This window comes from Nycticebus coucang, chromosome 4 (assembly GCF_027406575.1).
Source record: "Nycticebus coucang isolate mNycCou1 chromosome 4, mNycCou1.pri, whole genome shotgun sequence".
In the NCBI taxonomy this organism is placed as follows: Eukaryota; Metazoa; Chordata; class Mammalia; order Primates; family Lorisidae; genus Nycticebus; species Nycticebus coucang.
Window position 1 is genome coordinate 939180 of NC_069783.1, and position 21755 is coordinate 960934.

The following is a 21755-nucleotide window of genomic DNA, read 5'->3' on the forward strand; positions in this document are numbered from 1 at the left end:
CGAGTCAATTATTATGTGTGGAGAACTAGAGGCTTATGTACACTAATAAATTTTACAACATACCAACTTCATTGGAGACAATGTTTCGACCCTGGTGGGCACCTGGGGGTGGGTACAGGAGAAGTTGAAAACTCAGTTTGGAAAACACTCCCCTTCTGGAGTCAGATGACCGATGGGGATGGGATGTGCCCGGAAGTGAGGAGGAACTGAGTTCCACAGCTCAGGGGCTGTGCAGCCCCAAGTTCCCCATTTATAAAATGAGACTATGGATAGTTTCTGTCATGTGGCGTTGTTGAGAGGATTAGGAAGCTGTGGCTGGCCTGGCATAGGCATTTGATAAACACGCCATTACTCAGGTCACATCTATGAAGGTAGGAAGCCTCCCTGTCATCCATGACAAAGGACTTCTCACCCTGATACCCAGGTGGTGTCAGCAGGGAGAGGTCATCTCTAGCTTGTTCTCTGACCTTTAGACCAGAAACTCCCACGTCTTATTAAACCTCTTGAAAAGGTGTCCCAAGAGCAAGTGCACAGCCAGCTGAGCATGGCTCACAATGCAGTGTGCTTAGTGCTCAGGGTCACCATGTCCCTGAGCTAGGAGCAGGGCCACCCTGCAGAGCAGCTAGGGGCTGCTTCTGGGACAAACGTTCCTCAAGTGTAATGACAGCACAGAAACGGTCCTGGGGGCAGCCCTGAAGGTGACCCAGGGACACCAAGCTCCCCATCTCTGGGTGTCAGCATCTGTGCAGAAACCCAGAGTCATTGTCGGAGCAGAAAGCAGAGGGGTGATGTTGCTTTGGCCACATCCCACAGGCTAGGATCATGTACCTGCCTCCATCTAAACATAGGACAGGGAAATGCCATCTCTCCATGCCTGCCCTCAAGAAATAAAATACTTTGGTGCCATCAAAACTGTTGATCACTTGTAAGTGACAGAGGAAACAAAATGCCCTGAACCTTACTGGTTATGATTACTGGTATGACCAGTAATCCCAGGAAAGCCCAAAATATAAACCTACAAAGAAGAGGCTGGCTCTTCTTCTCAGCGTCACTTAGCAGGAAGAGCTGACAGGCAAGAGGCTACAAGGAGCCTGCAAGAGAGAAGGCTATTCCCTGCCTGGGGAAAGGCTGCGTTTCTGGCAACCTGGCTGCTACTGTGACAGGGCAGGCAGACCACTGAGACCTGCAGCTGTGAGGGGGCAGGCAGAACACTGGGACCTGCATCTGTGTGGCTGTCCATTCAATATTCTTCCACATAAGCTCCGTGGAAATCATCAAGAGGAGTGCAGAGTAAAACAGACATCCCACTAAATGGATTTATTGGCAATGAGAAGAGGGTTCTGAATTTGAGATTCTGTATGAGAGTTTCTTCATATGGAGAAGAAACACCTGTCAGTGATTAATTTCCAATAAGTAATTTTTTTGTTGTAATTAAATATTAGAATGAACGGAGACAAACTGCAATATTATGATGGTATTTCTAAATATTTTACATATTTTGTGACTTGTTTGTTGGTATGAAAATATTATCTTAAAAGTGCAGCTACTGTAATTCCGAGTGTTCAGAGGCTGTGAGAGGTAAAACATGCTCTGGAGAAATTATCTACATCTGTGTGTCAAGGCAGCTTCAAAAACCTTGCAAATAGCACTTCCGATGTGCACTTGCTCATCTCCTTCCTAAATCAATTTTCAAAACTTCCAAAGTAGGGGTTTTACCTGGAAAATGTTGATAAGATGTGCCTGTCAGCCCCAAACCCTCTACCACATCTGGCAACCTCACCTTCCACACCAAAACACTAATAATGATGTATTAAAACATCTGTCCCAAACTCCAAACCATGAATCCAGGGCAGAGGTAAGGCTACACTTGGCGAGATGATGTCTATATTATTAATAAAATACAAATTTTGGTGTCTTAGACATGTCACTTATTTTTTGTACAATGCCTTGTAGAAGAAAATATGATATGGGGGAACCAACCTTTAGATGAGTGGGGAGCGTTTGGGACACGGCTGTAACATTGTCCATACTGAGGGCAAAAATCCCCGGCTGCCACACCCTCGAAACAAGGGCTGACGTAACCATCATCACCTCCCAGAATGGTGGAGGCTGGGTGCTCTGGACATGAGGCCGTGTGGTCAGACTCAGGCCTGGTCACTGACTAACAGATGTCCAGACCCTGATGTTTGCTGAGGGTCACTCCTTAGACACACTGAGTGTTGACCTGTCATCTATACTATGGAGAAAGTTATATCCCCTACGGGGAGTGTGCCTCTGACCCCACCTCTGGCTCCTCTCCTCCCATCAGCTCTGAGCTCATTTTTCTGACTCTCACTGGGTATATCTGAGGTCAGTCCCTCAGGCTTTCCAAATACCCAACCTCATACAGAATAAAATGTTTCCCATTCCACAAACAAAGGGAACAGAAAAGTCTTGTTCTGGGCATTTTTTAGGCTCTAAACTTAGTCTCTATGTGACGCTGCTTTACAGGAGTCAAGGGAAATGAATCCAGCTAACTTCACAAACACTGGTCATCACTGTCCTTGCCTCAGGAGCCCTCACTCCTGGGTGGCCCCCAACTCTGGACACACTCACCCCTCTCTGCACCAGTCACCGTCCCTTGTCTGCCCCACTCTGGGCTATGCAAAATGTCCACATGGCCAATCTTTGGCTCAGAGCTCTCATGGGCTTCCAGCCAGACGGTTCCAGGTGTGGCTTCTCCACTCCAACCTCCAACTCAGCCTGTCCAGTGCAGCCCCTGGTCCATGTGGGATAAGTTCCCTCGACCCCCTGGAGGACACCCACCCCTCTGAGAGTACTGGCCATCCACACACATGCTCCCTTTTCCCTATGACAACATTTAATTTGTAAACTAGGAACAATAAGAATTAACAACAGTGCTAACAAAATAGAACAATTATAATAATATTCAGAACAATATGCAATTCAGAACTTATGAAGTGTTTATTTCTGGAATTTTCCATGTGCTATTTCCACTTTCTAAAACTATAGGTAGACAGCTGCTCGCCCAGTCAGCTGGACAGGTGCCAGTGCTCTCTGGGGCCTCGTCTGCCCCAGCTCCTGGCTCTTGCCTCCTCTGGCCTTCCAGCTTTCTGGAGCAGATTCTGTCTGGACGACACCTGTCTTCACGCCCCAGGTTCTGCCAACAGAAGCACAGCCACCAAACAGTGCATGAGAAACACTTAACCAGAAGTTCACAGGCTATCTAAAGCTCAAGATGACCTGAGCGTCCTGCACGTCATCACTGCCCAACTTGGCGGCACCTAAACCAACCCCTCCAGGGGCCTTCGGTCTCCCCTCCCCTAGCTCCAAGCACAAGGGCCCTTCCCTCCCTCCCAGTTTGGACATTCTTGAATGCCTCTGTCATCCTGCCCTGGTTCTATCCCTCTCTATTGGTGTAGCAACTTCTTACATTTAGCAAACTTCTTTCTTTTTTTTTTTTTTGTAAGTTGCTAGATTCCAAAAGCCCAGTGAGTGTTTCACCCAGGCTGTTACCACCAACACACTTAATGTCAGTGCGGACTGTCAGGTGAATAGAAAGGCTGGTGAATCTGGCTAGATTTATTATTATTATTATTATTTTTAAGGAAAACACACCCATACAAAGGATTCAGTTTTTAAGGTATCATTAGTCACTTACACCTGAAAGTGAATGAGTTTATCAGACCCTTCCTGAGAACTTTTTTTTTTTAGAATTTTTTTTTTATTGTTAAATCATAGCTGTGTACATTAGTGCAATCAAGGGGCACAATGTGCGGGTTTCACATACAATCTGAAATGTTCTCATCAAACTCTTCAACGTACCCTTCATGGCATTTTCTTAGTTACTGTATGTAGGCATTTGTATAGCAAACTTATTTCTGAAATGTCATTATCAAAGAGTGGCAGGGGTGACACTCCTGAGGTGCCATAACTATGTGACATTGCAATCAGCTATTCCTTAAAAACCAAAACTATGGTGACTTGACGTGGCTTGTGTTTCCAGAAAAACACCTCTCCATTATGATGTGTGAAGTCGCCCAAGCAGGAGAAGTGTAAATAAAGATTTCCCTCATGACTCAGTGAGGTGCTGCAGGCTCTCATCGTGGGTGTCAGATTAGGCAGGACTTTATCAGCAAGCGTTGAATGCTAACTTCAGGGTTCCTGAAGTCGGGTTCCTGTCTCAGCAAGTCCGGCTCTAATGAATAAGCCTTAAGGAGATGTTTTTTAAATGCCTTTTATCTTTTACAAAAGAGATAGATTGCTTTCTACTAATGTTTCCTTATGACCAAATATTTCAAGCACTATAAGTAAAGAAGGAGCTCCCCTTTTAAAAGCCTCCCCCCTGCCAGCCAATACTCTGAAGTAACTACCACGTGGCAGTCTCCTTGCCACTCTTCAGCCTGTACCCACCCCCGGGGCTGGGAGGCTGTGCCCACCTGGCTGCAGACGCTGAGAGCTGCATCTCCAGTCCCCCTGCAAGGGGTCCCGGGTGTCTGTGCCTCTGAGTCAGCCTGGACCGGGAGCCCTAACACCACGGCACCCTGCGCAGGGTGACGGAACGGGTGTCCGTGCCTCTGAGTCAGCCTGGACAGGGAGCCCTAACACCACGGCGTCCTGCGCAGGGTGACGGAACGGGTGTCTGTGCCTCTGAGTCAGCCTGGACCGTGAGCCCTAACACCACGGCGTCCTGCGCAGGGTGACGGAACGGGTGTCCGTGCCTCTGAGTCAGCCTGGACCGGGAGCCCTAACACCACGGCACCCTGCGCAGGGTGACGGAACGGGTGTCTGTGCCTCTGAGTCAGCCTGGACGGGGAGCCCTAACACCACGGCGTCCTGCGCAGGGTGACGGAACGGGGTGTCCGTGCCTCTGAGTCAGCCTGGACCGGGAGCCCTAACACCACGGCACCCTGCGCAGGGTGACGGAACGGGTGTCCGTGCCTCTGAGTCAGCCTGGACCGGGAGCCCTAACACCACGGCACCCTGCGCAGGGTGACGGAACGGGTGTCCGTGCCTCTGAGTCAGCCTGGACAGGGAGCCCTAACACCACGGCGTCCTGCGCAGGGTGACGGAATGGGGTGTCCGTGCCTCTGAGTCAGCCTGGACCGGGAGCCCTAACACCACGGCACCCTGCGCAGGGTGACGGAACGGGTGTCCGTGCCTCTGAGTCAGCCTGGACCGGGAGCCCTAACACCACGGCGTCCTGCGCAGGGTGACGGAACGGGGTGTCCGTGCCTCTGAGTCAGCCTGGACCGGGAGCCCTAACACCACGGCACCCTGCGCAGGGTGACGGAACGGGTGTCCGTGCCTCTGAGTCAGCCTGGACCGGGAGCCCTATCACCACGGCACCCTGCGCAGGGTGACGGAACGGGTGTCCGTGCCTCTGAGTCAGCCTGGACGGGGAGCCCTAACACCACGGCACCCTGCGCAGGGTGACGGAACGGGTGTCCGTGCCTCTGAGTCAGCCTGGACCGGGAGCCCTAACACCACGGCGTCCTGCGCAGGGTGACGGAACGGGGTGTCCGTGCCTCTGAGTCAGCCTGGACCGGGAGCCCTAACACCACGGCACCCTGCGCAGGGTGACGGAACGGGTGTCCGTGCCTCTGAGTCAGCCTGGACCGGGAGCCCTAACACCACGGCGTCCTGCGCAGGGTGACGGAACGGGGTGTCCGTGCCTCTGAGTCAGCCTGGACCGGGAGCCCTAACACCACGGCGTCCTGCGCAGGGTGACGGAACGGGTGTCCGTGCCTCTGAGTCAGCCTGGACCGGGAGCCCTAACACCACGGCACCCTGCGCAGGGTGACGGAACGGGTGTCCGTGCCTCTGAGTCAGCCTGGACCGGGAGCCCTAACACCACGGCACCCTGCGCAGGGTGACAGAATGAGGCTCTATCTCAAAAAAAAAAAAAAAAAGACAAAATTAATTTACTGAGCTCTTGAGCCCTAGAGGATCCATGAACCGGGTGGCTCTCAGAAGAGCTGCACCCCACCCAGAGCTGGGTCTCTTCTATTAAATTATTCATAAAATGTAAGAACTTTCATAATCTGGTCCTTTTTCTTACCTTTCAAGGTTAAGTTTTCAATGCTGGTGTACTGCTCGTTCGTTACTATGATTCAGTCAGTTCTTGAAATGGGTCCTTCACTCTCCCACCCATCCACACACCAGTTCACCCACCCGCCCCCTATTCATCCATTCTCGTTGCTCCGCCCACCCATCTGTTCATTCACACACTCACCCAGCCATCCATGCATTCATCCGCCCACCCATCTGTTCATCCACCCCACATCCATCCGTAACTCACACTCACTTTCCTAATTTCTTTCCACTAACCCTCTATCCCCCCATAAAGTTTTCCTCAGCACAGCAGATGTGTGGCCGCCCTCTTCTGTGTCCACACAGATTCACCCCAAGCTTCTAGCAGGGACCGTGTCCCACTCCACAGACATGGTCTGTCTTCCCACGTGGACAGTTGATAACTCTCATTGAGTGGACGTCTCATTCATGCCCCCATCTGTGAAGCACAGAACTCGGCCCTGCAGTTAAACTCAACAATTATGTGAATCCAAGAAGAATTACTTGTCATTTATTTTACTGAGATAACATAAGAAATTTCCACTGGATTGTGCTTTAAAGTAGGTTTTTTTTTAGACATTTGTATTTTTATACTGTCCCCAAAATACAACCCCAAATCTAGGTGGAAAGAGACGAGTATCCTTTAGAGTTGTAATTTGGCCAAACCAACAGTGAATATCCAACTTTTGTCTTGTTTAATTGTGTCCCTAAATCAGTGATTTTCAAGCAGTGCATGGCAGCACACTGGGATGCCTTGAGAGAATTTTTAAAGATCATTAATTAAATTATTTTTGATAGAAGTTCAAAGTACAATAAGGATATTCTTTTTTTTTTTTTTTTTTTGAGCAACATAATTTAAGTATGCTGCAGAAATTTAACTATAGGGTCAAGTATTCCCTGAGATAAAAAAGGTTGAAAAACATTGCTCTAAATTGATTGATTTGCCTGTTTTGGCCTCAGTAATCTCTGCCTCTGACTGGACGGAGTACCCACCTCAGCCCTTTCCTGGGGGAGGTCTGCGGCCTGCAGCTCGGATGCTACCAGGTGATAGCACACCCCTCAGGGTTTGTTCCAATGTCTTAATCAGCCTTTGCCACTCCGACTGGAGAAATACACGTGCTGAGAGAGGCGATGCATTCTGACCTGTGGACCCACCGCCTCTCATAAAGCCAGGGATTCTGAACCCCGCTGAAGTGCTGGACTTTGTGACATAACATTTCTTTGTGCCTGTAGCTCAAAGGAGTAGGGCGCCAGCCGCATATGCCGGAGGTGGCAGGTTCAAACCCAGCCCTGGCCAAAACCTGCAAAAAACAAAACAAAGAAACAAAAGTTTATTTTGGGACTGCTGATTTTAAGACACTTGAGGAGCCAGCTCAGCAAGGCTGCTGCTCACCGCTTCTCTGCCTTCACAAGTGACTCCGTCACCTGAGGGCCGCAACGCTTGGGCCTCTGACTGCTTTCTCTTCTCCCAGAGTGCACCTCCTCTCCCTCATCCCACACAGAGTCAAGTGTTGCTGTCATCAGCCCTTGCTAGGGCCAGCGTCACTCCTTTGGTGGTGACACACCCAGTGCCCTTTCTGTTGGCAGGTGGGGGTGGTGACACATGTGTGCCCTTTCTCTGCCCGGAGGTACTGTGGGGTGAGGGGCAGGGCTGGAGTCTTGCTGTGAGAGGGGCCTGCATGCACTGCTGGACAGGACGTTTAGAAGGAATGAATTGCCTCCGTCAGGCCATTGTTGAAAGCAGCCCTGAAAAGCACAGGTCTTAGTCACCTCTCTGCCATGTCTTAAATGTGCACTGAAGTCATGGAAACTTGCTTTGCTGTAGGCAAAGACTGAGAGGCAGTGGAGGAGTGGGGACAGGTGCTGCAGGAGTTTGTGGAGAAAATGCGTCAGCACCCACCATACCCTTCAGGGTGACTGTCTCCACTGGACGTGCCACAGGGGCTTTAACCTCTGCACGTGTTCATGGTAACAGGTCCTGTGTGTGCCAGTAGGTTCCCAGTGTCCTAAGAAACAGGCTCATGTCACAAAGTGCCTTTCCAAACAGCCACAGTCTCACACTTAGTCCCAGAAGGAGTGAGATCTGTACCGGGGGAAGTGCCAAGAAGTTAGCTCATGACCTGCGATTGCAGATTTTATCTGAGGATGAGAAAGGCGCACCCTTGTGAAGGTTCAGGCCGAGTGGAAATGGACTGGGCGCTCTTCAAAAGTGCAGCTTCTGAATTGTTCCTACAAACTGACCAAGCAGGTAGTTTTCTTTGTGTATTTTTCTTTTTAACAAAAGCAAAAATGTTATATTTATTTTTAGGAGTGACACATTTATTCCTACTAAATCTGCCAAACCCTCTTCTTTTCCTGTGTGTTAGCAGCTTGTTAGATGATGTGGGCATTTCAGGAGAGCTGTAACTCACCAAATACTGTTCTTAATGCACAATATAAAAATGTTAGACTCTCACAACATTTAATAAACCGAACGAGCATAAATCCTCGAGTTTCATTAATGTTTCGATTATCCCTTGTAGCAATTTAAAATCACAAAAAAAATATAATTATGCAACCTTCTATTTCTCTTATGTCAAGTAAGACTGTTTCTTTTAACCCTCATGTTCAGATTTGCACTATAATTATACTAAATCTTTGAGGAACACTACACAGATGCAAAGAATTAAGGTCTGGGATTCCATTTCACTCTAATGCTACCTGCCCGGTGATATTCTGAATGCTGCCTATGAGAATGTGCTATGGAAACTACTAGAAGGCCCCTTCAGGGGAACCAAGGACTCTTCACAGTTCACAGAGCAGATAAAAGGTGTGAGTGCTGCTCAAGCTGTCTGACGCCAAAGTCACAACATGTTCTATTTCCCAACTGAGGGTGGCCACTCGACCACACAGCTATGCAAGACCCTTGGTGCCCTGTGCAGGAGGCACTGGTGACTAATACCTTCATAAACAAACTGTTCAAGGTGATGGCTCTGATAGCTGGGCTGTGTGAATGCCATAAGCAAACTACACATTTTTACAAATTTAATTACTTAAACAGGAATGCTCAGGTCACTGCTGTGGTCAACTTAACTCCTGGTTAAGTAGCTGGTTGAGGATGTACCTGAACTGCCCACTGCGCTGGCCAGTGAGTCCCACCTGCTCCCTGCTTGTGGGGGCATGTCCTCATTCTGCCCTTGGAAGTGCTGATGACCAGAGGTTTTGTGGTCAACAAATTCAGCTGGTTACATGCATCAGTGGTTAGTGGCAAAGTATGTACCAGGCAGTGCATGAAGAAACTAAAACGCTACGTCCATGTGCAGCTAACACCATGTGCTCCCGGAAGGTGGGGGAACGCCCACTTACTCTGTCTTCCCCTCCAAGACCAGAGAGCCGCAGAACCCCCTCAACACGCCCGAGCTCAAGGAAGTATCTCGTGAGGTGAGGTTCTCAGAGCCACCCAGATTCCAAAGCAGAGCATTAACTCGATGACGTGAGAAACTTCCAGTGCTCCAGTTCTCATGGTCACGTTCCTCATAATTTACATGGAATGGAAAAAAAATGTGAACCTTGGAAAAAGAAACTCTTCTATGATACATAACTTGCAGTTGAATTCCTTGTTTCATCTACCTACCTTTGTTTCAAAGACTTCATAAGGTCTAACCCAGGTCACGTCTCTGTTTGGGGTAATGTGGTTGAAATGCCAGAAGGGCAGAGAAGACAGCTCTATGGTAAAAAGTTCTGGGATGAGGGGATGAGGCTGGTCCCTGTCAGGGGACCTGCTCTGGGTCCGGAGCTTGTGGACGTGGGAAGCACAGTGGGTGGCACTTCTGGCTCCTGCTCTGAGGCCACCTGGAGAGCCGACTCAGTATCCCAAGTGCTCTGGGAGGCTGCCCGTCACCCCTGAGTGCAGGTCCGTCCCTTCTTCCAGCCACTGTGGATGCTAGCACCCAGGCTGGGAAGGCCCAACACAGCCAGCACAGCCAGCAGCACATCCAGGATTCCAGCTGAAGTCACGGTGTGTGTCAGGGCCACACTGTACAGAAAGCACATGTCCTCAAAGAGGAGCTGCATGGGGACACAGCTGAGGCACCCAGCACAGGAGGTCCGTGGGACCCAGGGCTGATGGGGTCTCCAGGGGCAGGGGCCCCTGCTCATGGGGACATCTCACCTGCTGGCAGGTCCCTTCTTCTAGGGCATTACCAGGGGACGGGGCAGCCCTGGCCTGGTTACTGACTTCCTACTAACTGGAAGTTTCCAGCATCTCTGGTCTTCTCTGACTCATGTAAATTGGCAAATTACCTTCTTGGGTTTGAACAGCATCAGCTCCCACATGCCAGGCACAGGATGGCAAATGCCACCCGATCTCCCTTACAGGTTCAAGTCCTCTCATACTTCCAAAGAGCCAACTCTCTCCCAGTAAACCTCAGCCCTATTAGACTGTGAGATACTTCACCTAGGAACATTGTATCCACACTCACCTACAGGTGAGTTTCATGTCCAAAAGCTTTAAAGCTGAGCCTTTTATCTGCAAGAGCAGCAAACTGTCCTGGGGACGATTCTTCCACCTCCAACCACAGACGCGCACCTCAATACATCAACTAGAAGCCTACCAGGAGCTGCACTAAATGATTAGGTGCTTATATCTGCTCTGACTTGGTTTGTGGGCCGTCCTGCCACTGGGGGTGCAGCCAGAGCACCCGGAATCAGAGCAGGTTAGCCCCGTTCCAGCTCCTGCCTCTGAGGCCTTCAGATCCAGGAAAGCAAGAGACCCAGATGGCTGCTCAGTGTTCTTACGGGGTCTCAGCAACCCAGGAGAGTGGAAAAATGCCCACTGCCTGGATGCAGCTGCAAGTTGGTGGGGCTGAGCCTCAGCAAAGCCACAGAGCCATCCAGGGAGTGTTCAGTGGTCTGGCTGAACTCCAAGAGCTGGAGGCTTTAACGAGGAACATTTCTTACAGAATGTTCTTGTAGCTCTGCTGAGAAGAGAGCACAGCACTGGGATCCTGGACAGAGAGACCAACCCCCACCTGTGCTCAATAGGAGAACAGGGTTCAAATGCAGGAAACCTCCACCCTGCCCTGTCAGATGAACTGGTGATCATCCAGGGTCATCTGTGGCCCCACGGGCCAGGTGGAGGTGGGCTCTAGCTCTGTACAGGCCATGTTGGGTGGCCAGACACAGCAAGTGAAAATGCAGGGTTCCTGCTAAAATTGAATTTCTGAACAACCACGAATGATGCTTTTGGTAAAAGTTACATGGGACAAAAGACGTTTCATAGATTAGGTGAAATTCGAGTTTATCTTGGTGCAGGTGTTTGACCTTCTGCCCTCCCGGGGGAGCTTTAGCGAGGTCTGAGCTCTCCTGCTGCTGGTGAATCTCCCTAATTCTCCCTGCCACGTCACACGGCCTGCCCTAGGCAGTCAGCCCGAGAGTGGCCAGGAGGGGCCACCCTGCCTGGGTGTGAGTCTGTGGCAGGAGGCCAGAGTGGCCAGGGTCAGCCTTCGACTGTGGTCAGTCAAGCCAGTGGGGCTCAGGGAAGTTCAGGTGCCAGCTTCACGGTGCTGAGACGCACGGTCCACCTGGGACAGACGGTCGCAGCCGCCTGCTGGGAGGGGCCTCCTTTCCTCTCTCCCTCCCTCCCTCCATCCTCCTCCTCATCTTCCTCCCCTTCCCAGTGTGTCTGTCCTGTTGGCCTAAAGACCATGAAACATTTTCACTCTCTCACCCTCCCAGAGCCAGCTCCTAGCACCAAGGCCTTCCTCCTAGGGTCTCAAATCCCAGCACAGGTGAGCTCTGCTCCAACAGGCAGGCCATCACTTACGTCCACTGCTCACGGTGCCTCGCGTTCCCCGAAGACTTTGTTTTCTCCAGAGCTTCTTGTCTGCCTTTTTCTTACTGGGAGAAGAAATGTACTTTCTCCTCATTGTGGTGCCAACTTGTCCTCTTCCTGGCAGGGTCCAAGGAAGCCCCCTCTTCCTAACCCGGCTGGCTCTGGTGCCCAGAGCCGGCTCCTCCCCTCTCTCACCTCCCTTCACATTCCACTGTGTGATGTGCTTCATCCTCAGTTTTTCATTTTGCAGCCACATCTTCTCCCAAATCTTCTCGCAATTTTCCTCCCCACAGAAATCTTTCCTCTGCGTCCCCTGCCATCCTTCTCCCCAGTGCACCTGCCAGGCTCCATGTCTGCCGCAAAACATCACTTGGGCCTCGGCTCCACTCACCTCCTGCCTTTTCCTGTGGGACACGTGTTTTTTTTTTCCCCTTGGTGAATTATTTATTTTGTCCAGCTGTTACTTAGCTGGAGTTAAATTACCACACCCTTAGCAGGTTTGAACAACACAGATTTATTCTCTATCAGTTCTGGACCATAAGCCCAAAATGCAGCTTTGAAGAATGAAGTTGATCCTGGCAGCTCCAGGGGAGACTGTCCCGTGTCCCTCAACCCCTGGCCACGTCGCCGTGATCCCTTCATCCTTCACCCACCCAGCTTTCTCCCCACAGGCTCTCCTGCCTCTGCGTGGTTAGGACCCCTGAGTCTATGTGGAATCTCTAGGCAGCCCAGGTCACCCTCCCGACAAAAGGTCCTTCCCCCAGTCCAGCTGCAAAGCCCTTTTACTGTGTGGGGCACCGTCATGGGCTGGCACCGTGGTGTCTGGTTCTGTTCCTGAGAGCCAGGTCTTTTCCACTTACATTCCCTGGCTGAATGTCCCTCTGTTCACAGACCTTCTCTGTGTTTGGGACTCTCAAAGGTCTCTCCTCACATGGACCATGCAGGTTCTGAAGGTGCCTGTCCGTATGCTGACCAGCCCAGCCCTCCACCTGCCATTACCACCAACACCCCAAATACCATGTCCAGACCTGAGCTCACTGGCCCTCCCTTGGCTGTCCATTCCCAGAGGAAGCAGATGGGGCTATGATGCACCCAGCTGTGGAGCCTGGGTATCTGTGTCCTCCCAGCTCCATCCTTCCTCCTGTTCCCATAGTAACACTTCACGGATCACATGAGTCTCTGTTAGAGACGTAGAGTCCTGTCCTTCCTCACCAGCCCTGCCTTCCTGCCTCAGCATCCCTCCTGCTGGTCTTCCATTGCCAACTTGTCCCCTGCGCTGCCTTCACAGGGGCTCTGGACACTGACCCTCATCAACTTGCCCCCTGTGCTGCCTTCAGAGGGACGCTGGACACTGACCCTAGCACTTGCTGCTTCATGACGCCTTCTAACCTGCAAGGTCATGTTCAGATATCTGTGCAGAATGTTCTGGAATTTAGTTTCACATTTCCAGAGGAATCATGAGTCACATTCGAATAAGCATTTAAGGAGAGAAAAGAGAAGGAAAAAGAGGGAGGTGGATCTCATAAACTCAAAACCCCAAAGACCAACACGGCGAGTAGGGAGGTTCAAAGCCAAATGAACCCCTGGGATGGAGACCTTCCTAGTGATGTCATGTTAGCCAGAAGGAACCACGGAAAACACAGACGAATTCTTCCACTTCCAAGCTCAGATGTGGCTAGTTAAGACTGACCTATGAACCATCTCTCGTGCCTTTCAGGGTGTGGCGTGCTGCACTCTCGTTGGCAGCCCTCAGCCTCCCTCGGTGCTGCCTCTTGCCAGACCAACAACGGATGGAGTGGGCAGCGCTGGCTGAGAGCCCATCCGGCCTCCTGTTCATGCTCCAGCCAGGGGGCCAGAAAAGCATATTTCCTTCAGCTTTCAGCGTTAAAAACAACATGGTCTAAGGGACAGTGGTAAGGACAGCATGGCCTCAGGGACAGAGTAAGGACAGCATGGCCTCGGGGACAGAGTAAGGACAGCATGGCCTCAGGGACAGAAGTAAGGACAGCATGGCCTCAGGGACAGTGGCAAGGACAGCATGGTCTCAGGGACAGAAGTAAGGACAGCATGGCCTCAGGGACAGAGTCAGGACAGCATGGCCTCGGGGACAGAAGTAAGGACAGCATGGCCTCAGGGACAGAGTAAGGACAGCATGGCCTCAGGGACAGAGTCAGGACAGCATGGCCTCGGGGACAGAAGTAAGGACAGCATGGCCTCGGGGACAGAGTAAGGACAGCATGGCCTCAGGGACAGAGGTAAGGACATCATGGCCTCGGGGACAGCGAACAATGGGCCCAGGCCTGCAGGGGTCGTCAGGGCTGGTGGTGCTATGCTGAGGGCAGGAAGACGCAGGAAACAGGCCGTGAGGGTGGGTTGTCACTGTTTTCTTTCTTCTCCACACACAGACTTTCTTTCCTTTTCTTCCTAACTCACATGGCCAGAGGCTGGATGTCACGTGGACCCAAATGACATGGTGCTTTGTTTCTGGACAGTCAGGACATGCAAGAGGCCTTGAGCAAACACGGCAATGTCCTGCAAACGTCCCGTTCCTGTGGAGGGCGTGGACCCTGTGACATCTGGAGGGGGCATCAGAGCGTGGAGTCGGTTTATATGGGGGCTGAGTCCCTGGAAAGTCCTTGGGATGCTCAGCTCAGAAGTGTTACCACCACCAACAAGGCACCCCGCAGGGCACATGCGAGTCCTTGGCTGAAGAGAGAAAAGAGGTGAGGTTGTTAAATTCTTGATTTTTCGATTTTCTCAGAGAAAACCATCACTGAGGGCTGTAAAGTGATCTGAGAAAGGCCATTCCTCAGGCAGCTTTGCTCAGCCAAGCTGATTGGCTGGTGACCACTGTGCTGTGGGTGGCCTCAGCCTGGATGCCCGGGTCAGATGGGCCACTTCTCTGATCACCAATGCTGGACATGCCCTGTCAGAACATTCCTGTTAGCCCCACCCTGCTCAACAAAGTCAGGTGTCCAACAATAGCGACAGGAGGTCTAAGATTAAGAAAACAAAGATTTGGAAAGTAGAAATGATTAATTTTGAATTTTCTTCTCTGTCTTACCTCTGTAATTCTGAAATCATTTTATAAGCATAAGAAATTCAACATGCAAGTAGGATTTAGTTATTGCTTTCATAAAGACCACCTTCCTAATATTATTCACCTTTTGCCACACAGATATACTATTAGGAGAAATATATTTCTTTTATTCCCAATACTATTGTCAGTAATTTTACACTGCTTGACATTATCATAAATTAAAATAAGTTGTTAGTGAGATAGTTCAGTGATGAGAGCTGTCAAATATGAAAAATCTGTTCTTAAATAATTAGGACCCTGGAGGCCTGCCCAGCACCACGGCTTGGGTGTGTGGCTCCGAGCTGGAAGGCCGCCAGGACTTTCAGACCTGCAGACCTCAAGCTTGTAGAACCAGTCACCCCTGCAGAGGCAGGGGGTCAGCTCACAGAGACCTTGCTAACCTAAGAAGAGGCCGGGGCACAGTTGCTGCAGCCCCTGTCACTGCCCACCTGCATGCTTTGTCTCCCCGTTTCATTTTAGGATGAGAATGGTTATAGTCCTGGCCGGCACGCTGGCCATAATCGGCACCCACCTTTTCTTCACTTTCATCTTAAGAGGCAAAGAACTCCTTTGGGGTAGGTAGCAAATAAATCTGGTCTTTTGACTTTATAAAGTTCTTTTTTAAAATTATAAAAATAGAGAGCATAATGGTAGTTTGGGGGAGTCAGTTAAGATCCTATAGTGTATGTTTTGTTACACTTCATGAGGAAAAGTTGTAACTCTTAAGTTTAGAAGGATTAAAATACTGGTACTGTACAGTTCTTTCTGAAAGAGAATTGCTTTTGCTATGGTTACACAGTTGAAAATTTCCATTGGTCTCTGCTCATATATTTTTGAAAAAATATTTCTTTTGGAGTATTTTTGTTTCTTACCTACAAAACCATTTTTTATTAAATAACTTCTGGGATCAGTGTGCTACAATGTGAAATTAGATTAAGAAAACTATGGAGGTACAGTGGTTAAAATAATCACATATCAAACTCTTTGCTTTGCTTTTGCTAAAATGAATGAATTAATTAAATTCCAAACCCTCAGAAAAGTCTCACTGATGACAAAGGTGAGGGGCATTTGCCTAGAAACTTCAGCCCTGTGGACATTCTCTGGGCCCTGGGACAGTTGTCCCCTCTCTGAGTGTCACCCTGGCCACCGTGCAGTGCTTGGACCTTGCTTGTGCCAGTCCTCTGCCCCCCATAACTGAAGGCTTCTTCTGTCTCCCAAGGATGGTCAACCTCCCCCAGTCCCTGCTGCCCCATCCACTATCCATACCCAGGCCTATCTCCTGCTGGAAGCCACATTTTTTCCAATTTTCCCTGATACCAGGAGTCCAGACATTTCACAGCTGTGCTGAAGCTCCTTGGAGGCTCCCACAGGCCCTACCCCATGGCCACTGATCAGACCATTCCCAGATCCAACCACACACGCAGGGCCCTCCCATAGCCCCTGCCCAGGCTACAAATGAAGAAAACTGGGAAATGCCCATCACAGTCACCATCCGTGAGCATCAGTGAGATTCTCCATTGAAAGTCATGGTGCCCTGCCCATGGAGTGCTAAAAATAATAAAATCCATCTTGCATTTTCAAGTACTGGAGGAAAACTGATTTCGTGTCTCAGATCCGTCCTTCTAAAGGCGGGAGCACAGCATGTAAATTAATTGCTTTGCCCTCTTGGTTCATGTTTGTTAAAGTTGGTGTAGATACTAGTGACAAAAGTTACAAGTCAAGGAGCCAGTTACGAGCAAATTTTTATGCACGACAGATATTCAGCAAATTATAAAAAAGTCTATCACATTTTTTAATTTTACAAATCATATTCTTTAAATGTCAGGAAAGACATTACATTTATCATTATATCGATCTTTGCTGGAATAATCTTTTATTAATATTTGTCCATCTCTGAGAAGACTTGACTTTTATTTTGCTGAAGCCCCCTGGACTCCTGCTCATGCCCTGCGGGCTCAGTCCCCGGCCCCTTGCTGAGCGTGAGCACACAGCTGACAGGAGGCTCCCCCTACAGGCTCCACTCCCCAGGGGATGGCACTGGGCCTACGAGTGGGGGTGGTAGTGCTGGGCTGGCAGAGCTGCGACCCTGGGCATGATGCCCTCCACCTCTCCCAGCCACTCCTTGCTGCCCCAGGGATGTCCATCATCCACTCAGGACCTGGCCTTGATTGCTCCCTGCCAGGCCCGGGGGTGACACCCTCTGCCCCAAGCACTCAGTGGCATCATCCAGAGCCCCAAGAGATGACCCATGACGGGTTCTTCTTAACTGTGTTATAGTGAGCTCTATGAAATTGGTGGCAGGGCAGAGAAACCACAGCAGCTGTGATAGTGTGGGATGGGGATGGAGGCAGGGAGAGATGTCGGGCCCTGGGTCTGAACCTGCTCATCCTGTGAGGCCTGGGGTGACCTCAGGCCCAGGCACACTGTCTCCAGAGGCTGAAGTGGAGTCTCTGCTGCTGCCAGAATCTCACAGGACATTTAGGATAGAGGTTATCTGGTAACTTAGTAATGCTGGGCTCATCAATTTATTGTGATACTTAATTCTAAAGATAAATAAATCTACCTTTAAAAGTTGTTTTATTCTACATGGATACGTAATGCTCAAAAACATTGATCTTTGTGTAAACTATACGTCATTGAATGAAATACATTTGTTTCTAAACTTACACAAAGATCAATTTGGAAACTCGTCACATTACCAGAAGCACTTGCCCTCTTTCCGGGACTCACCTGGACCTTCACATTCTAACCAGAAGGGGGATCGTAACCTATTAAACATTCCAGATAATAAAACAAATAAAATAAAGTCAGAGTGCTTTCACTGGAAATTGCTGACATATTTGAATCATTTGTTTTTGTTAAATGCACAAATTTAAGTAGGCAAATAGTATTATAAAGTTGATTACTAATTTAGGTGAGGTTATTTTGAATCACTAGAAGTGGAAGGGGGCAGTGATGAATTGAGTGTAAATAACTCCTCCTCCCATTCCACAGGCAGCTCTGTGGGGGGAGATAATGGGAAAACCGAGACTCCCAGAGCTTAAACAATCTCCCAGGACCTTAGGACCTAACAGCAGTGGACTTCCTGTGGTTATCTCACCTCACACTGAATGTGGTGGAACAGCTGAGGCAGACAGAGAACTATGACCCTTACATGGGTTTGACTGTGTGATATTCATTCCACAGTGGAGACTGAGGAATCACGTGTCATCAGTGTTGTGGAGAAGAGCAGGTTCCTGGTGGACAGCACCATCTGCCACAATATGGAAAGGTGAGGTGGGACAGCCCCACCTGAGATGTGGGGTATTGCAGGGTAGCCCCCCCTGAGATGTGGGGTAAGGAGGTTAGCCCCACCTGAGATGTGGGGTAAGGGGCAATAGGCCCCCCTGAGATGTGGGGTAAGGCAGGACAGCCCCACCTGGGATGTGGGGTAAGGGGGGATAGGCCCCCCTGAGATGTGGGGTAAGGGGGGATAGGCCCCCCTGAGATGTGGGGTAAGGCAGGACAGCCCCACCTGGGATGTGGGGTAAGAGGGGTAGCTCCACCTGAGATGTGGGGTACAGGGGTAGCCCCACCTGAGATGTGGGGTACGGGGGGATAGGCCCCCCTGAGATGTGGGGTTAGGTAGGACAGCCTCACCTGGGATGTGGGGTAAGAGGGGTAGCCCCACCTGAGATGTGGGGTACAGTGGTTAGCCCCACCTGAGATGTGGGGTAAGGGGGGTAGCCCCACCTGAGATGTGGGGTACAGGGGTTAGTCCCACCTGAGATGTGGGGTAAGGCGTGATAGACCCACCTGGGATGTGGGGTAAAGGGGGTAGCCCCACCTGAGATGTGGGTTACGGGGGTTAGCCCCACTTGAGATGTGGGGTAAGGGGGGTAGCCCCACCTGAGATGTGGGGTATGGGGGTAGCCCCACCTGAGATGTGGGGTAAGGTATGATAGCCCCACCTGGGACGTGGGGTAAGGGGGGTAGCCCCACCTGAGATGTGGGGTATGGGGGTTAGCCCCACTTGAGATGTGGGGTAAGGTATGATAGCCCCACCTGAGATATGGGGTACAGTGGTTAGCCCCACCTGAGATGTGGGGTAAGGGGGGTAGCCCCACCTGAGATGTGGGGTACAGGGGTTAGTCCCACCTGAGATGTGGGGTAAGGCGTGATAGACCCACCTGGGATGTGGGGTAAAGGGGGTAGCCCCACCTGAGATGTGGGTTACGGGGGTTAGCCCCACTTGAGATGTGGGGTAAGGGGGGTAGCCCCACCTGAGATGTGGGGTATGGGGGTAGCCCCACCTGAGATGTGGGGTAAGGTATGATAGCCCCACCTGGGACGTGGGGTAAGGGGGGTAGCCCCACCTGAGATGTGGGGTATGGGGGGTAGCCCCACCTGAGATGTGAGATGTGGGGTATTGCAGGGTAGCCCCCCCTGAGATGTGGGGTAAGGCAGGATAGCTCCCATGATGTGGGGTAAGGAGGTTAGCCCCACCTGAGATGTGGGGTAAGGGGCAATAGGCCCCCCTGAGATGTGGGGTAAGGCGGGACAGCCCCACCGGGGATGTGGGGTAAGAGGGGTAGCCCCACCTGAGATGTGGGGTACGGGGGATAGGCCACCCTGAGATGTGGGGTTAGGTAGGACAGCCCCACCTGGGATGTGGGGTAAAAGGGGTAGCCCCACCTGAGATGTGGGGTACAGTGGTTAGCCCCACCTGAGATGTGGGGTACAGGGGTTAGTCCCACCTGAGATGTGGGGTACAGGGGGTAGCCCCTCCTGAGATGTGGGGTAAGGTGTGATAGACCCACCTGGGATGTGGGGTAAAGGGGGTAGCCCCACCTGAGATGTGGGTTACGGGGGTTAGCCCCACTTGAGATGTGGGGTAAGGGGGGTAGCCCCACCTGAGATGTGGGGTATGGGGGTTAGCCCCACCTGAGATGTGGGGTAAGGGGGGTAGCCCCACCTGAGATGTGGGGTAAGGAGGGTAGCCCCACCTGAGATGTGGGTTACGGGGGTTAGCCCCACTTGAGATGTGGGGTAAGGGGGGTAGCCCCACCTGAGATGTGGGGTATGGGGGTTAGCCCCACCTGAGATGTGGGGTAAGGGGGGTAGCCCCACCTGAGATGTGGGGTAAGGAGGGTAGCCCCACCTGAGATGTGGGTTACGGGGGTTTGCCCCACTTGAGATGTGGGGTAAGGGGGGTAGCCCCACCTGAGATGTGGGGTAAGGGGGGTAGTCCCACCTGAGATGTGGGGTATGGGGGTTAGCCCCACTTGAGATGTGGGGTAAGGGGGGTAGCCCCACCTGAGATGTGGGGTAAGGGGGTTAGCCCCACTTGAGATGTGGGGTATGGGGGTTAGCCCCACCTGAGATGTGGGGTAAGGGGGGTAGCCCCACCTGAGATGTGGGGTAAGGGGTAGCCCCACCTGAGATGTGGGTTACGGGGGTTAGCCCCACTTGAGATGTGGGGTAAGGGGGGTAGCCCCACCTGAGATGTGGGTTATGGGGGTTAGCCCCACTTGAGATGTGGGGTAAGGGGGGTAGCCCCACCTGAGATGTGGGGTATGGGGGTTAGCCCCACTTGAGATGTGGGGTAAGGGGGGTAGCCCCACCTGAGATGTGGGGTAAGGCGTGATAGACCCACCTGAGATGTGGGGTAAAGGGGGTAGCCCCACTTGAGATGTGGGTTACGGGGGTTAGCCCCACTTGAGATGTGGGGTAAGGGGGGTAGCCCCACCTGAGATGTGGGTTACGGGGGTTAGCCCCACCTGAGATGTGGGGTAAGGGGGGTAGCCCCACCTGTGATGTGGGGTAAGGGGGTTAGCCCCACTTGAGATGTGGGGTAAGGGGGGTAGCCCCACCTGAGATGTGGGGTAAGGCATGATAGACCCACCTGAGATGTGGGGTAAAGGGGGTAGCCCCACCTGAGATGTGGGTTACGGGGGTTAGCCCCACTTGAGATGTGGGGTAAGGGGGGTAGCCCCACCTGAGATGTGGGGTATGGGGGTTAGCCCCACTTGAGATGTGGGGTAAGGGGGGTAGCCCCACCTGGGATGTGGGGTAAGGGGGGTAGCCCCACCTGAGATGTGAGATGTAGGGTATTGCAGGGTAGCCCCACCTGAGATGTGGGGTATGGGGGTTAGCCCCACTTGAGATGTGGGGTAACGGGGGTAGCCCCACCTGGGATGTGGGGTAAGGGGGGTAGCCCCACCTGAGATGTGAGATGTGGGGTATTGCAGGGTAGCCCCACCTGAGATGTGGGGTAAGGTAGGATAACTCCAGGTCACAGGAAGCTGGGTAGGTCTGTCTCTGGCCTGGGGGCTATGAGCTCTCTGATCTTCGGTCAGCAGTGTCTAGGTTTGGAAGAGACGTTCTCTCCTAACAGCTGGTGTAGTGACCACTGTCCTTTCCTCAGTTCTTACACTTACATCCTCTTCCCCTGAGTAAGCCCACATGTCCTGTGAGTTTAGTAGGGCTAAGGGCTAGTCCTGTGTAGGTTCACAAGGTGCCCAGCACACTGCCTGGAACGTGATAGTCATTAAGGAAGGTCTGCTTCTTTAATGAGTAATTAAGTTCCAAAGCAACTGTAAATAAATCAATAGGTAATTTTATATCTCCTGTTTGAGCAAAGAAACCTCAGAAAAAGGGACATCATTTCCCCAGCTCAGCTTCTGTCTTTCTCCAAACTCCCGGAGCCAACCAGCAGAGCTGTTTCTCGAGCAGCAGAGATAATGGAGACTTCAGTGCAGGCGCTGAGAAGAGCCTCCCACCTGAACCAGCAGTCAAGGGGTCCCACAGGTG

General features: G+C 51.4%; 1 protein-coding gene across 1 annotated transcript in view; it reads left to right on the forward strand.

Moving 5' to 3' along the window:
- Window positions 1–15444: 15444 nt before the first annotated feature.
- TPO (thyroid peroxidase) overlaps window positions 15445–21755 on the forward strand; it is a 56934-nt gene continuing 50623 nt past the window's right edge. Inside the window, exons 1-3 of the mRNA XM_053587714.1 lie at window positions 15445–15538; window positions 18150–18234; window positions 21586–21752. Of these exons, the coding sequence (XP_053443689.1) occupies window positions 15445–15538; window positions 18150–18234; window positions 21586–21752 (346 nt within the window). The remainder of the gene's footprint in view (window positions 15539–18149; window positions 18235–21585; window positions 21753–21755) is intronic.